The 15099-nt window shown below is 34.8% G+C and overlaps 2 protein-coding genes across 3 annotated transcripts; one reads left to right on the top strand and one right to left on the bottom strand.

Moving 5' to 3' along the window:
* Positions 1-7550: 7550 nt before the first annotated feature.
* LOC110717950 lies at positions 7551-11071 on the top strand. 2 transcript variants are annotated; one of them, XM_021896750.1, is made up of 10 exons: positions 7551-7578; positions 7743-7807; positions 7907-7965; positions 8056-8119; positions 8462-8498; positions 9369-9601; positions 9696-9759; positions 10085-10176; positions 10261-10545; positions 10725-11071. In XM_021896750.1, the coding sequence occupies exons 2-10, from the start codon at positions 7772-7774 to the stop codon at positions 10875-10877; spliced, it is 1023 nt and encodes a 340-aa protein (XP_021752442.1). In that variant the 5' UTR covers positions 7551-7578; positions 7743-7771; the 3' UTR covers positions 10878-11071. The 2 variants fall into 2 exon arrangements, with proteins under 2 accessions (XP_021752442.1, XP_021752441.1); XM_021896749.1 differs by lacking the exon at positions 7551-7578 and having other exon boundaries at positions 7588-7807.
* Positions 11072-11669: 598 nt separating this feature from the next.
* LOC110717948 lies at positions 11670-14602 on the bottom strand. Its single transcript, XM_021896747.1, has 4 exons — positions 14133-14602; positions 12864-13107; positions 12294-12387; positions 11670-12141 (listed from the first exon to the last, which is right to left on the bottom strand). Exons 1-4 carry the CDS (start codon positions 14546-14548, stop codon positions 11873-11875), a joined length of 1023 nt encoding a protein of 340 aa, XP_021752439.1. The 5' UTR covers positions 14549-14602; the 3' UTR covers positions 11670-11872.
* Between the last annotated feature and the right edge of the window lie 497 nt (positions 14603-15099).

Below are 15099 nucleotides of genomic sequence, written 5' to 3'. Positions count from 1 at the left end.
ATTTTTGGGTTTAAAGTCTACTAACTTTCTATATAATGTATGTAGTGATAAAGATTTCTATAATTTCAAGATTTCATGAGTAAAATAAATTTTCAGATTTTTATAAAGCTCTAAACTAGCTGTAATTTCATGAATAAGTATGTATTTTAAGGTTTTTATGTAGGAAACTTAAAGAACTATATATAAGCTTTTAATTCTAGTAAAAGAAAGGTTTGAAAGTGTTGTTTAATTGAATTTTGAAGGTTTTAAAAAGTTAGTAAAAAAATTGGTGTAAATTTAATTGCTTGGGTATTGATTGGACTATTGTTGTTTGGTTTAGGAGAGGACTTTGTAGAAGGTGATTTCTAGTTCCTAAAGTGGCCAATCAACTCGTTTACTCAAGGTACGTACAAGGTTACAAAAACCTTGACTTTAGAAGCATGTTTAAGGACTTGGAAAAATTTAGAATCATGTTAGGGAAACTTGTAGACTGGTTGAAATTGTTTAGTAGTGAGTCTGATTGATTATTAATGTGATGATTGGTTGATTCATGTATGAGAATGCGTATTGATTTTTCTTGTAAGTGTTATTTATGCAATAACTTGCAAGATGAGCTAAGAGGCTAAGGTACATAATTATGTGGAATGAATTATCTCTATTACTCGTTCATGTTTATGAATTGGAATGGGTAAAGGGAGAATTAAAGTCTTAAATTATAAGACGAGGTTAATGATTTGAGGTGTCTTATGCACCTAAGGTGTTTATACACCGAGGTAGTTAAGGGATTTAATAATAAATATTGTTTCACTAATAAATCAAGAATTGAATTGGAAATTTGAATTGCTTGAATGATAAATGTTTGATTGGTTGAATTATTTTGCATTAGAGTCATCACCAAGTTTAAATTGCTAAATCACGTAAAGTGCAAGAAGGATGAGCAATAAAACTCTGGATTTGTGCACATCTAGAGTAATGACAAACAGGGGTTGGGGTATACAGGGTATTAGTCGTGCACTTTTCTAGAGGCCGTCTGATCTACGAGTCTCTTGTTTTCAAATACTTTTTAAAACTATAAAGAGTTAGATGAGATCTCATACTAGCTATGGCCACAGAGTCGCGCCCATGTGCCATTGGATGTTTATCGATGTTTCCGAAAGGAGGCATGGGGTTTTTCTTTTATTGATGTTCCGAAATGGAGCATGGGGAGACAACCTTGTCTATTGCTTAATCCAATCAATGAATAAAATGAAATGAATTATTGTTAGTAATTAGTGAAGTCTTAGTAATGTTAATAGTTAGAAATGTGTTAGAGTCAATAATTAAATTGTGTGTGCTGATTGATTTTTAGTAACATGCTAAGGACTCTTTGATATATTTCGTAGCTTGTATGTACTCAGAGTTGCTGATTGCGTGCTTTTGTGTGTCTTTTTTTTTATCATGGCCTTCGCCCTTCAATGACCCAGTAATGATCCAATTTTTACACATGTAATATTGGGGAGCAGATTAATCACAAGTTTTTACATAATCAGAACTTGCATCAAGGTGGTGGGATTTTGAGTGGAGTGTTGGATATTTCCACTGTATATTTCATTTCATAAGTTTGGATTTAATTAAACTCTGGTTTGATTTATTTACTACTTTTATTGGGTTTTGAATAAGGGCCTTAATGGTTCCAACTTGTAAGACTAAATTTGGTTTTGATTTTTGGTTTTGAAACTTATTGAAAACTGAGTTAGTTTTTCCGCTATTAAATTTTGAACTAGCCTTAACGTTTGAACACGTGGCGGTAGAACGTCAGTAGCGCCTTAGTTCATTGTTGTCTCTTTGCTTGTTAATCGATTTTGTGTAGTCATTAGTCATCAAACCACACTTCTTTTTCACTCACTTAGAACTTGACTCACTAGGTACAAATCGGCAAATAACCATTTCTGTTGGGACCGAACCCGTGCTTGCCACTAAACTAAGTTTGGTGCATGTGTGTGGTTTGTTTATAAATATTAATTTTGTGCATGTTCTCCTAGACCTTCAACGACCTAGTTGAGCATGGACCATGTCTGTGTTGGTATGCAGGAAAACTTCGGAATGTTTGTCATCATCAAAAAGGGGGAATTTTTTGATGTGTGTATGTGTTTTGATTGATGACAAACAGTAGCGGGAACAGCTGGTAGAACAGCTGAAAGAACAATTCTATATCTCTTTGATTAGAAACTATTATATTTGGAAACTGCTTGTACTAATCTTTGTGGATGCAGGATGTATTGAGATTCAGTAGTTTTCCAAGTTTTAGTGTGATCATGATATGCTCCAATTGTTTTGAAGTTCGTGGATGATCAAGGATTGAAGATTACTTAGAGTTTAGGATTAATTTAGTCTTTACTATGTTATCGCTCTTTGTAATGTTGTTAAGTATATTGTGGTAGAATCAACGTATGAAAAATACCTATGATTCTAACACTATAAGGGAACAGTTGCTAAAACAGCTCCTAGAACAGTTCCTTTATTTGCACAAGCTGTTTTGAGTAAGTTTTTGTTAAAATCCTAATTTTCAAAAACTTAAACTTATTTTCAAATTTGAATTTCAAAACAAAGCAGCTTGATTGTGATAATATTTAGAAGATTATATTGAAGGATAAAAAGAGCAAGGATCGTGCATATCTTTGATTTTATTTTGAAGAAAATAAAATCAAGGAATATCTTTCCATTATGGAAAGGTGTGAGTATTCACTATAATCTTTATGATTGTATGAATATTCACATGAACGAATATCTTTGATCTCTTTATCCTTCTCACTATATAATCAGACATCTATTATCACAATATGGATTTCTCTTGAACGGAAAAAATTAGTATACACATTTTGAGAGAAAACTTTTCATACTATCCTCGAAGAGCTTAGCAACACATTTGTTCTAGAATATTTATTTCATTTTAGCTTTTTGAGAGCAATTCTATGAGACAAAACACATTGTGTATTGAGATCATTACCAGAGGGGTGAGTAATCAAAGGGAGCATTTGAGAGTTCATTTGCAAGTGCTTGAGAGTTCAAGTGCGCAGGGGGGAAACACTTGGGTTGAGTGTTGAGTGGACTGTTTGGGTTGAACAGTCGAGTGAGGTTATTTTATCTTTTCTGAGTTGATTAATAAAATAACTAGGGTAGGAGGACATAGGCCATAGTTGGCTGAACCTCGTTAAATCTTGGTGTTTTTATTTATTGCTTTAATATATTTCCGCTGCTAAAACAGTTTAATTGTTTGCATGTCTAAAACAGCAATAATTTTCAAAATGACCAAGTACTCAATTCACCCCCCCTCCCCTCTTGAGTACTTCTAGATCCTACAAATAGGTCTAGTCTTGAAAAGCATGCTCAAGTGACTCATCAAACCATTCTAAAACCATTTCCATCAAAACTCGAGGCCTTAGACGAATTTTCAATCTTCAAATACGCTTTGGACATTTCTCGGGAATTTTCTATAAAAAATTTTTTTACACTTTTTCAACCCTCAAGGGCATTTTCATAATTTTCCTAGGCATGCCATAACTTTTTCTAAGCTTAAAATTATTTTCCAAAATTTTCTATTATTTTTCCATATTTTTCTATGGTTTTCCATGATTTTTCCACTACCTAAGTGGTCACAATAATTTAGTCCTTTTTGTGTATTAATTAAACTAACCTAGTAATCGAGCTAAAGGACTTAAAACTGATATATTCGTGTATTCAATAAATATCATGATGGAATTGCAATGAGACCGAGTAGAGATCGCTACAGGCAAGCGGACTGGGTTAATGACTTGGACTGTAACCTATCCTCGAATCCATGCTCTGGTTACTGACCTGACTATGGAGTCAATTCTATTGACGCAACATTTTAGGTGTCAGCGAACACCATAAAGGCGCGGTGGCGACTTCTCTTCTCGACAACGCTTCCCCAATGCACTAACGTGCGGTTATAAAGGACTCAGACACCTTGCGACGTGGGCCCCGCCAAAATGGACGCCTATAGGGGTCCTGTCCCCGGGCTTCAAGATTTGTCCTCATCTTCGCCCTCCACTTCATCCTTGCCCTCACTACCTTCAGTGATTTCGAGAGGCCGCTGGCAGTTGGTTGCCACCACTCCAAGTTCTCTCCTCTTTCGGCCTTGGCCCGTACATACCCTTTGGCCCAACTGAACCTCTTCAGGTACCAGTCCCAATCACGAGGATTCTCTAAAGCTCCCTCCTCATAAATGATGCTCCCTTTCTGGCTGGTTATCTAGAAGGCTAGCTTGTGGGCGGCATGCAGCAACGCTACCTCTTTGTTATGGGCAGTGGTAAGGCTAGTTTGGGCCGAAGTAAGAGAGGTGACCTGCCTTTGGAGGCCATCGACTTGAGACCGAAGCGCCGCAACCTCTTTGGAGTGTGCTTCGGCAACCCGTTGAACCGAAGTCCTAGCCTCAGACAGCTTGTTGGTGAGCTCCGTGGCTGTCCTCTTTCAAATTCCAAAGAACTCAAAGACATTAACCATAGAATCAAGGATGATTAAGATAAATTAGATGATTAACGATGTTGGTTAAGATGGTTAATGGAAGAACAACTTACAGGCAACTGTAGACTTGAAGAGTTAGCAACAACCCCTCCAACTCCGAAGTCCAGAATTTGTATTCGTCTACTTTTTTTTTGTCCCTATTCACCTTTTTATTATTTTTTTATTTATTTTATTTTATTTTTATTTAAATTTTGAGTTAGGTCTCCAGGTTGTCACGACTCAAATCCCCACACTTTTAGAGGCGCCAATGTTAGGGGTGAAACTAATGCGGTTTAAAACCGAATCAAACCACAAACCAAATCGAATAAGAAATGTGGTGCAATTTATTTTTTCTTATATGGTTCGGTGCGGTTTGAGGAATCTCAAAATCGAATCAATATGGTTTGGTTTCAGTTTTAATATTTGAAAAACCAAAAATCGAAATCCAAACCGAATTATGGGCCATATCCAAATTATAGTCTAGCCCAATACTAAATTATTTCTTCCCTACATATATAAAGCCAAAAATAATAAAACTTTTGTTTCTTTATGTCATAGAATATCAACCAATGTGGGCAATGTTAGAGTGAATGACCAATTATATGGAGCAAAAAGAAAGAGGATGAAAATTTTCGGTGTGGGATTTTCTTTTGAAAAACCGAATTTAAAACGGTGTGGTTTGTTTCGATTTCAATAATAATATGGTGCAGTATGGTTTGAAAAATACCAAAACCAAATTATTGTGGTTTGGTTTCGGTTTGAGCTATAAACCACACCGCAAACCAAACTTTCACCCCTAATCAATGTGACCTATGGGCATTAGGCAACAATCGGAGCCATGGGACATGGGTGCCAATAACAACTTCCCTCTATACCGCTTTATTTAGCACAGGGTAATATTGTGAATATCACATCGAAAATAACACAATAATGACTTATTTGAAGGCCCAAATGGAGTCCAAATAGGCCTAACCTTGGAGGTCCGCCATTTTTGGGTTCAATGAATATCATGGCAAAATCAGTTTTTCAATGTGGGGCCAAAAACGTCCAGATTAGATAAAGAGGTTTGATAAATATCCGGAAACTTCTATAATTCTTTAGGGCAATCTTGTACATATTCTAAGAGCTATAATTACTTAGAGTTTTTTTAAAATCTTGTAAATAAGAAGGATGTACTTATAATGGTGTAGAAGTCTCTAGAACTTGTGTATGTAGAACCCTCAATTTAAGAATTTAAGAACAATCTAGACAAAAAGTCTATAGGTTGTAAGGAAGATTATAAATAGGGACTTTCTCCTCATTTTTGTATCATACACACAATTGTAAACTCTCTCAAGTATTAATACAAAAAATTCTTTAAGAAACCTCTCTCTTAAATATTTTTCTACTTAATAGGTTGGGGAACCTTAACTAGAGTTAGTAGTGATTCTAGTATACCGTGTGCAAAAGGCTAAAGGAAATAGTCAGCACATGACAGGGTGCACAAATAGAACAATTGGACTTTTAATTTTGGGTCGAATGTTGGTGACATTTACGGCTAGCCTTCTTAGTCATTTCCACGTAGGCTAAGTTGAACAATCTATTTTTTACAACACAATAATGATACTCCAAGATTTTAATTGCTTATATAATAGACAATGAAGCTTGATGTTGACACTAAGACACCAAAATTTAGGCAAAACCCTAATTCTTGAACAAGTTTGCAATGTGTAAATAAACAAAATCACAAAAAAAATTCATAATAAGGTAAGAATATTACTCGCAAGAATTGAGTATACCACCAAAATCAATGTGCGACCTCTAGCAAATGGACAAGTATATCAAAGTTTTTGTACTACCTTTGTTAATTATTATGTATAACTTTGAAGTTTTTACCATATACGTGGTATAGATACTAGATCCACAAGTTACCATAAGCATTATTAGGGCAAAAGGAATGAATAATTGATGCAAAAATCATATGATTTACAATATATCTAAAAGGTTTCATGATGAATATTCGAAAAACCGAGATTAATAGACATTGTTACCAAAAAAAGTTTTTTCAACGTAATAAAAAGTCAAAAACTAAATATGAAGAATATGCATATTAATTAATGTCGACGAATGGTGATTGATCAAGCCCTATGTCCACGTGCATCTACCACTATCAACAAGACTACAACAGTGAACAAGATGTCGAATTGAACTTCACTGTGAAAGTATAGGAGTTTATATGATTATAAATTTAGAAATTTACCGTCTTTTGTAATCTTTTATTACCATACGTTTCAAAATGTTATTTGTGCTCAAATTTCACTTCTTTAAATTAGTTAACCTTTCTTCTATTACTTGCTTATGTTCGGTATAAAAATATGGTTATTAGTTATTACATAATTATTCAAAATATTATGTTTTATAATATGTTACAATAAAATAAAAGGTTTTCAACATATACCCTTGAGTTATCACTCAATTCACCATATACCCATTTAAAATTTCAAATTCACTATATAAGTTTTACGAAAATTATATGCCACCAAATGCCATAACTAATGTCATTAACTCCGTTATTCATTAAGATTAATTATGCATATGACAGCATCTGATTGGTTCATATTTAAGTTTTTTTAAAAAAACCTTATGTAAAGTTATTTAATTAAATAAAAAATTAGTAAAAATAAACCCACCAGGCCACCACCATCCGGCAGCCTAACCACGGAGGGGTCTGGGCGTCGATGGGGGGCTGGTTGGGCGGCTTGGCCTAAGGGGTGGTGGTTTTTTTTAATTTTTTTTTTTTATAATTAATTAATTAAATTTTTTTAAAATGAATTTATCAAAGACAACGTGGCACAATAAATCTTAGTAAGGCCATTTGGTAATGTTTTTGTGAAATTTATGAATGGAAGAAGAATTTGAAAATTTTGATGAATTATATTGGTAAATTAAGTGATAACTTAGGAGTATTTCAGAAAAACCGTAAAATAAATGGTTTATTTAACTATTTTTAACCCTACTACGTGTAGAAATATATATTTATTTTCATTCATCATTTCAACATAAGTTTGTAAATTGATTCAGTGGTAAACCACACTTTCAATTTTGCGAAGGTCGCAGGTTCGATTCTCATCCCTAACTTTTTTTTTTTTTTTTTTCTGGAACCCTAATTTCCTTTCTTCCGATCAATTCTCACCGGAATATTTCCAGTTTTCCGATCAATTCACGCCAGAAATTCCTATGTCTGTTCTTCCCTAAAATCTTACATTTTCCGAATTTCACAGATTTCCGTAATTTCTCCGTTTAATTGTCAATGGATTCAAATAAACCTTCTTCTTCCCCTCGAAAGGTTAGTATTTAAGCATTTTTCTGGTTTTCAATTTCAATTTTCATTCTTTTTTTCTTTGTTTTTTTGATTAAATTCCAGTTTTATCTTTGATGTTTACAGCACAGATTCGCTCCAAAAGCTCCATCGCAACGAAGGACTAGAAAATCTACTACTACTAAGTAAAAGAAATTTCAACCTAAATTATATTTCATTTTCTTGTTTAATTTTATATAAAAATTACTTAAAATGTTTGATGGAATAATTTGCAGAGAAATTTCTGATGGAAATGATGATACGGAAGCGAAGTTATTGCTTCAGCGTTTTGATGAACGAGTAAGTGATCAAGATTACTTGTTTAATTACTGTATTAGCGAGTAATACGGTGTAATAATGTTAATGTTATGTTTACAGTCTTTAGCTCAGTTCGTATTTATTTCAGAATGCATAACAAAATCATGTGTGATTGTGTCAATTTATGAGATTTATATATTCACTTTTGATTCCTTCCTAGTTTTATTTTAAACAGCATTTAGGTTTGTGATGACTTATTAAGAAAGCTAATGCGATCGGTAATAGGTTGATATGAAAATGTTGATTTTTGGAGATCCCCCCCTTTTTTTTTTTGGCCCTAATAGAGGGGTGTAAATTACAACTTCCCCCTTTTGTGTATTTCAGGGCAAGTCTCGACAACGATCTAAAGCCGAGAACAAAGGTGAGTTTCTTTATCATATGAGCAATTGAACAAATACTTTGTGTGGACTGGGGTGCAAATGTGCGATGAAGTATACTAATAATGTTTTCCCCGAACTCTCTTTAGTGGAAGAAACTCTATAAACAACATGTTTTGCTATACATAGATAAACTAAATACGGACATTCATTATATACTTAAAGAGTTTAAGCCACTGCCTCAACCAGGCTCCGTAGAGTGGCACCTTTCACCTTGGCAAGTTACTATCACATAACCATAATCCGAGGGGTTTTGAATTTATGAACCTATGGTAAAACCTAAAAGCTACTCCACATTTTAAATTGAAATATGAAGTATATTGTTTGCCATGGAGTTGAGGTGCTAAGAATTTCCAATGCTGAAGCATGAGGAAAAGTTACGCGCATCACACATTCACTAAAATAGGCACATATTTTGTGCAAATAGAGTTACATCAGTATGTGTGTGTGTGTGTTTTGGCTTATCATAGGATATACAAGAGACCTATGATTGTGAAGTTCCTAGATACACCTATGATATAATAGATCAAAACCTTCTCTTGACTACCATGCGTTCTAATTTTCATTGTAGTCCTTATCTCCTTTCCATGATCTCTTCTTTGTCGGACTTGCCACTAATGGTTGCTACTCGTATGACATTTCTGTCTAGATAAAGTTTGCTATGACATCTATTTGGCTGAAATTTAAGATTATTTTCTATTAGTTTGTTGTAATGGTGCTTGGGCTTCTTCCATAACGAAAACTAGCAAACGGGCTTGTACCTGGCTGCCAATGCCACATCAGCTTTCTTGTCTAGCTACTGCTTCTGATATTGGGTCAAGATCAGTGACTTACGTTGGGTTTTATACTTGTAGCTCAAATGCAACCCACCTTTATTCATGGAGGAGCAAAGAGATCTATCATCACAAGGGGATCTGATGTTCTTCAAGATGAAGGTCTCAAACACAGCCAAAAATCGGATCTTATGGACTTGGATGACAGCACCAAGCACCCTGTTTCGTCTCTACCTGCAGTTGGACCAAGTGTGACAAAAAAGAGTTCAGGAGATGATCAAGTTCTTAAAACCAAAGAGTACGAAGAGCCTTGGGTATGAATTATGAAAGCTTTAATTTGTCATTTTCTCTCTTATCCTTGACTTATTACACTTAAGCTGACAATATGTGTTTTGTCATCAACTGCAGAACTACACTACTACTTGCTATCCTACCACACTTCCATGGAGGAGGCCATACTCTGGTGATCCAGGTTTGCTTTGGCCTTTGAAAGCTATGAATCAAATGTTGTTTTAGTCTTCACACTGAAGCAAGTCATATGCTAACAAGATAAGACTCTAAGAGCAAATTATATATTTGAAAGTCCATGGATTATCAAATAGCAGATCCACTTAGTAAAGAAATCGAAGACATAGAAATCAAGTACAAACCATCCTGTGAGAATTTTGAACCTGTGAACACAAAGACTTTAACAATGCAACTAAAAAGTCCCTAGTAGCATACATTTATATCGCTTATTTTCCTTGGAGTTGAAACTTTTTATTGCTCTGAGGTTGACATCTTTTGGCTATTCCTAGTCATTCTTGATGAAGCCGAGTTTGGGGAAGCTGCAATGAAGTCAAATTATGATGAGGATTCAATAAGTTCTGCCTCAGAACTTGGATTTCTGGTGAGTATTCTTAAATGGAAATAATAGCAAATATTCTGATGCTTGTGTGTTTAATATGTGCTTATGAATTGTGATACTTCACAGAACCCAGAAGAGACAGGTCAAGAACGGTTGCTGTTTTTCCAACTTCCTCCATCTCTTCCTGTAGTTAAACGATCTGCTACTGCTAAGGGGAAAGAAATTGAAGACAGTTTGGGAGGAGGTCAAAAAGGTCCAATGACAACGAACATGGGGGCAAAGGGATCTAGTACAGCAGGTATTTCACAGCAAAGCTGCAGTTTGGAAGAATTGCCTGCAGGACTGATGGGGAAGTTGCTTGTTTACAAGAGTGGAGCTGTCAAACTTAAACTTGGAGAAACCCTGTATGATGTAAGTTTTTTGAGCTATCATTGCCACTATAAACAGAGTTATAATTTTTTCATTGCAGTATCTCCTCTCGTTAACTTGTCTCAGAATGATATCGATATGATTTCTTCTTCCTTTACTGCTAAAGTCAATTTTAAGATGGGACTAATGTGTAATTTGTACGCGTCCTGCAATTTGTGTAGGTGTCACCTGGATCAGATTGTTCTTTTGCTCAAGATGTAGTGGCATTCAATCCCAAAGAGAAGGAATGTTGTTCAATTGGCAACCTTGACAAGCGAGCCATTGTTTCCCTTGATGCAGAGTACCTCTTGAATAGCGTTATTGACCTCAGCTAGACTGGAAAGTATCTGATGTTTACAAACACCACCATTACATGTATCTAGTACCCCTTGTAAAGTTGTAAGTATGAGACCTTAAAGATCAACTGTATGTACGAGTTCAAATTCTTGATTAACACTTGTATGAAACTTTTAATGCTAATATGCTACAAAAGCTTCTGATTGCTCAGCAAACATATACCAGTATGTTAATTTTCTAACTTTATTGATCCCGCAAATGCATAACATCTATAGCCCTATAGGCCTATAATTGCATTTTGGTCTTGGAAGTAATATCTACACCTTTGAATAGAGTTTTCAATTCCCCTAGCGAGAAAATTCCCTTGTTACTAGAGGAACTAATATTACTATTAGATTAGTTCATTAACTGCCGGTTTTACATGTCTACCATAAACCGACTTAAAATCACTAAACAAGTGGTAAGAAAACATAAGGATCAATACAATTACCCGCACTTGCAATCACAATTGAATTATTCAAGTGATAGTGTGGTAAATTAATTCATTAACTACCGGTTTAACATGTCTACCAGAAACCGAATTAAAATCACTAAACAAGTGGTAAGAAACATAAGGATCAATAAAACTACATGTACTTACAATCGCAATTAAAGTATTCAAGTGATAGTGTATTAGTGTGATATACAATTGAATTAAGATAAGCTGACGACTATACCAGATCATGTTCACCCCTATGCTATTGGTGTTGCCATGTTAGTGCTTCATTATTAGAATAACAATTTACCATTAACATTATCAATGTACATCAACATATATGTGGTACCAATATTAGAATAAAAATTTACCATTAACATTATCAACTTAAATTGTGCAAAAGGGATAAATAGTTGACGCAAGAGTCATCAAAACTACCACATTCTGAAAGTCAAGACAAATAAACAATGTTGCCATAAGAGGTTTTTTCGCCATAAAAAGTTGAACACTAAATATGAAGAAAAAACATGTTAATTAATGTCGACGAATATTGATTGATCAAGCCATGTGTCCGCGTGCAACCACCACTATCAACAAGACTACAATCGTGATCAAGAATGTTGACTTGAGCTTCTCTGTGAAAGCATAAGACTCTCCTTCTATTTCACAATCAAGAGGTTTAAATAATTCGCCCAAAAACTGTGAAATATCCTCTAGGACTTCCAGCAATTTCATCTTCACATTTTCAAACATCCACTTGAATATTTTAAAATTTTCCCTAGAAAAGTCAGATTTTTCCACAGAGCTGGGGGGAATCGATTCAGAAGCTGCTCATATAACATAAAAAACTTGAATGAATTTTTGAAACAGCAGAAAACTTCACAAAGCACATAAAAATGTTTTGAATATGTTGAAAAATACTCATATGATGCAAATACAATTACATTAATCAGTAATATGTTTAGAGAAGCACACTAACCATCACGATAAGAATCCCTTATCTCTCGCACAGCTTCATTGTTCAGAACAGCATCCCAAACAGCTTTATCAGATGACAATGATACCACCATTCTCTGTGATGTAACAAACTCTTTCACATTAACAATATAAAAATCATGTAACCTAAGGCAGAACTTATATTTTTTAAGAGTGTCTTTGAAAACATACTTTTAAGAGTTTGGTTGGTTAATATCTGAGAAAGATTTCTCATATAGTTCCTCTATTTCACAATGATTGTCGTGTATCCTAATGAGGTCGGTTACAAATTGAATGTCATAAAATTCATTACTCCTTATTAGCCAAATAACACTCTTATATCTTTTATCACTCCTCCAAGTGAGCATCACTTTTCACTAACACACAAATGTCAAACAGTAGTAAAGAGCTGGAAATGACCTGAATTTTTTTACTAAACTGCTTGTTTCATTAACCATAAACAAGACTACAAAGTAAACCTTCAGATAATCGGTAGAATCGGTTGGTTTAATCTAATGCAATATCACAAGGGCTTAAACCAAATATGTTCCACAAAAACTATACTCGAAATTACCTGAACACTAGGCTCAGATTGCAAGAGATGAAAAGCATCATGCACCCTCCCCCATCCAGGAGATTGTATCAATTTCCTATCATATGGAAGCATTGACGGCTCAATCCAATCTGTCTCTGAACCCTTTGAGGATGTTCTTTTCAGTGTATCGGAGGAACTCTTCGTTTGGTCATCCATGTCTATGTCTACATCATGAGACCTCTCTTCCGTGGCAGATTGCGAGCGTGAGAGTGGATGAAAGACTCTACAGCAGAGCAGTCATAGGTAAAGAACTCTGGAAACTAATTATAGGCACTAAAAAAAAGCTGAAAACTAAGCAAGGCTAAGGGAGCAAAAAGATGAAAAAACTTGAAACATTAAGAAAAATTAGAGCCGACAAAAAGTTAAAAACTGACACAACATCCAGGATTATCTAATACGTTTAATTAAACAAGTCAACACGACACGACACATTTGATTATATAGGTTGGGTTAGTGTTGAGATTCTCAACACGAAATTAACATGACCCAACCCAATAATTTATGGAATTATTGATAAATATATTGAACAAGACCAATATTTTACAATTCAACACGACAACACGTCACAAACTAAACACGAAAAAAAGCGGGTTAGTGTTAAGGGTTTTAGACACGATTAATTAATTGGGTCAACACGACATACACGTCACGACACTTTTATTAAATGGGTCGGGTTAGTGTTGACCTTCCGACACGAAAACGAACACGATTGCCATGTCTAAGAAAAATAATGCAAATGAAAACACAATACTAGCACCTTAATCCTCATTATCTAGGATGTTAGGTAGCTCAAAACAAGCACAAAACAAAGCTGAAGACTTAAACTTTCCTTATTTAAGCCATTTACTACCTGACGGCATGAAATTTATAATCATTAAATTTTCATTTTGGATACAAAATTATGATTTAGGTGGACTTAAATTAGTTAGTTTATAGTAACTAGATTCCAAAAATCATGGCAATTATTATGGGCAATTGCAATTCAACTTCATCAATTAAACAACAGAACATAATTAGTTAGAATCTAATATAGCTTTAGAATTTGAAATTCTATCTCATGCTAACACACTAGTATTAACTTAACACAAACAAATAAAATCAAATCAAATTAAAATATAAGTATAAGAAACCATCTTCCATGTACTCCGAGTATACATTATACACCTGAGTGTACCTACGTTACAACATCGCAACAAACATAATACGGAATAACAAACAAACATAATACGGAAAAACAAGTGAACTTACTGTTGAAGAGAGTATAGGGCATGTTGAACTTCATGAGAAGAAGGAACAACACCAAAAATAGGATCATAATAATTCTCCAAACATTCCCATTCACTATCAACCTCACTAACCCCATTATTATCATCATCATCTTCATTAACACCAAAACCATTATTAATCAGAGGCCAAGGTGAAGGGAGAGAAAGTGGATGTCCATTAATACTATTTGGGGTTGTGGAGGAGATAGAAAGGGCATGTTTGGGTGATGAATTTTTATATTTTGTTGAAGAAGATGAAGAATTTTTGGTGGTGGAAGAATTTGGTGAAGGTACAGATTCTTGGAAATTCTTAAGCTTGGTTCTCACGACTCTTCTTAACATATCTCCGCCGTTGCCACCGCCGGCGCCGCCGTATCCTCCGCCGAAGGATTTCCTCATTAGTTTTCTCAGTTTTTGTGCCTTGTTTAGGAAGTAGAAAAAAGTGGGATATGGATGAATTTATATTTTGGATTTTATCCTCTGTCGCTATCTTTACTTTTTTATTATTATTATTATTATTATATTTGCCAAATATTGTACACGTGTAACTTTCAGCAACGCTATTTCATCAGTTGATTACTTGATATTAGTGGGTGTAAGAGCACTCCCAGCAGTGAGTGAAAAAACCCTCACGAGAGAAACTTGAGGTGTTAAAAAAAAAAACCGTACTCTACAACAATGAGGATAATTCCTCTCATCCTTGAGGAGAATGAAAAACGCTCATAACTTGAGGGGATTTAAGAATGAATAGTGATTGTGTGGGGCCCACGAGCTGCTGACGCCACTTGCTTCAATTTGCTGAGAAAAGAACCAAAACGACGTGTTTTGGTGCTGCATGCATCAAAAACGACGCCGTTTGGTTTCGTTGCCAGCAAAAAAAATTTAAAATGCATGGGTACTGGCGCGCGTCAGAGCAACGAATGAGGAGGCGACACGCGTCAGTCCCATGT

The sequence above is a fragment of the Chenopodium quinoa genome, unplaced genomic scaffold (assembly GCF_001683475.1).
Source record: "Chenopodium quinoa cultivar QQ74 unplaced genomic scaffold, ASM168347v1, whole genome shotgun sequence".
Taxonomy (NCBI): Eukaryota; Viridiplantae; Streptophyta; class Magnoliopsida; order Caryophyllales; family Amaranthaceae; genus Chenopodium; species Chenopodium quinoa.
Note: the sequence above shows the minus strand (reverse complement) of the source record. Positions and strands in the feature narration are given on the sequence as shown.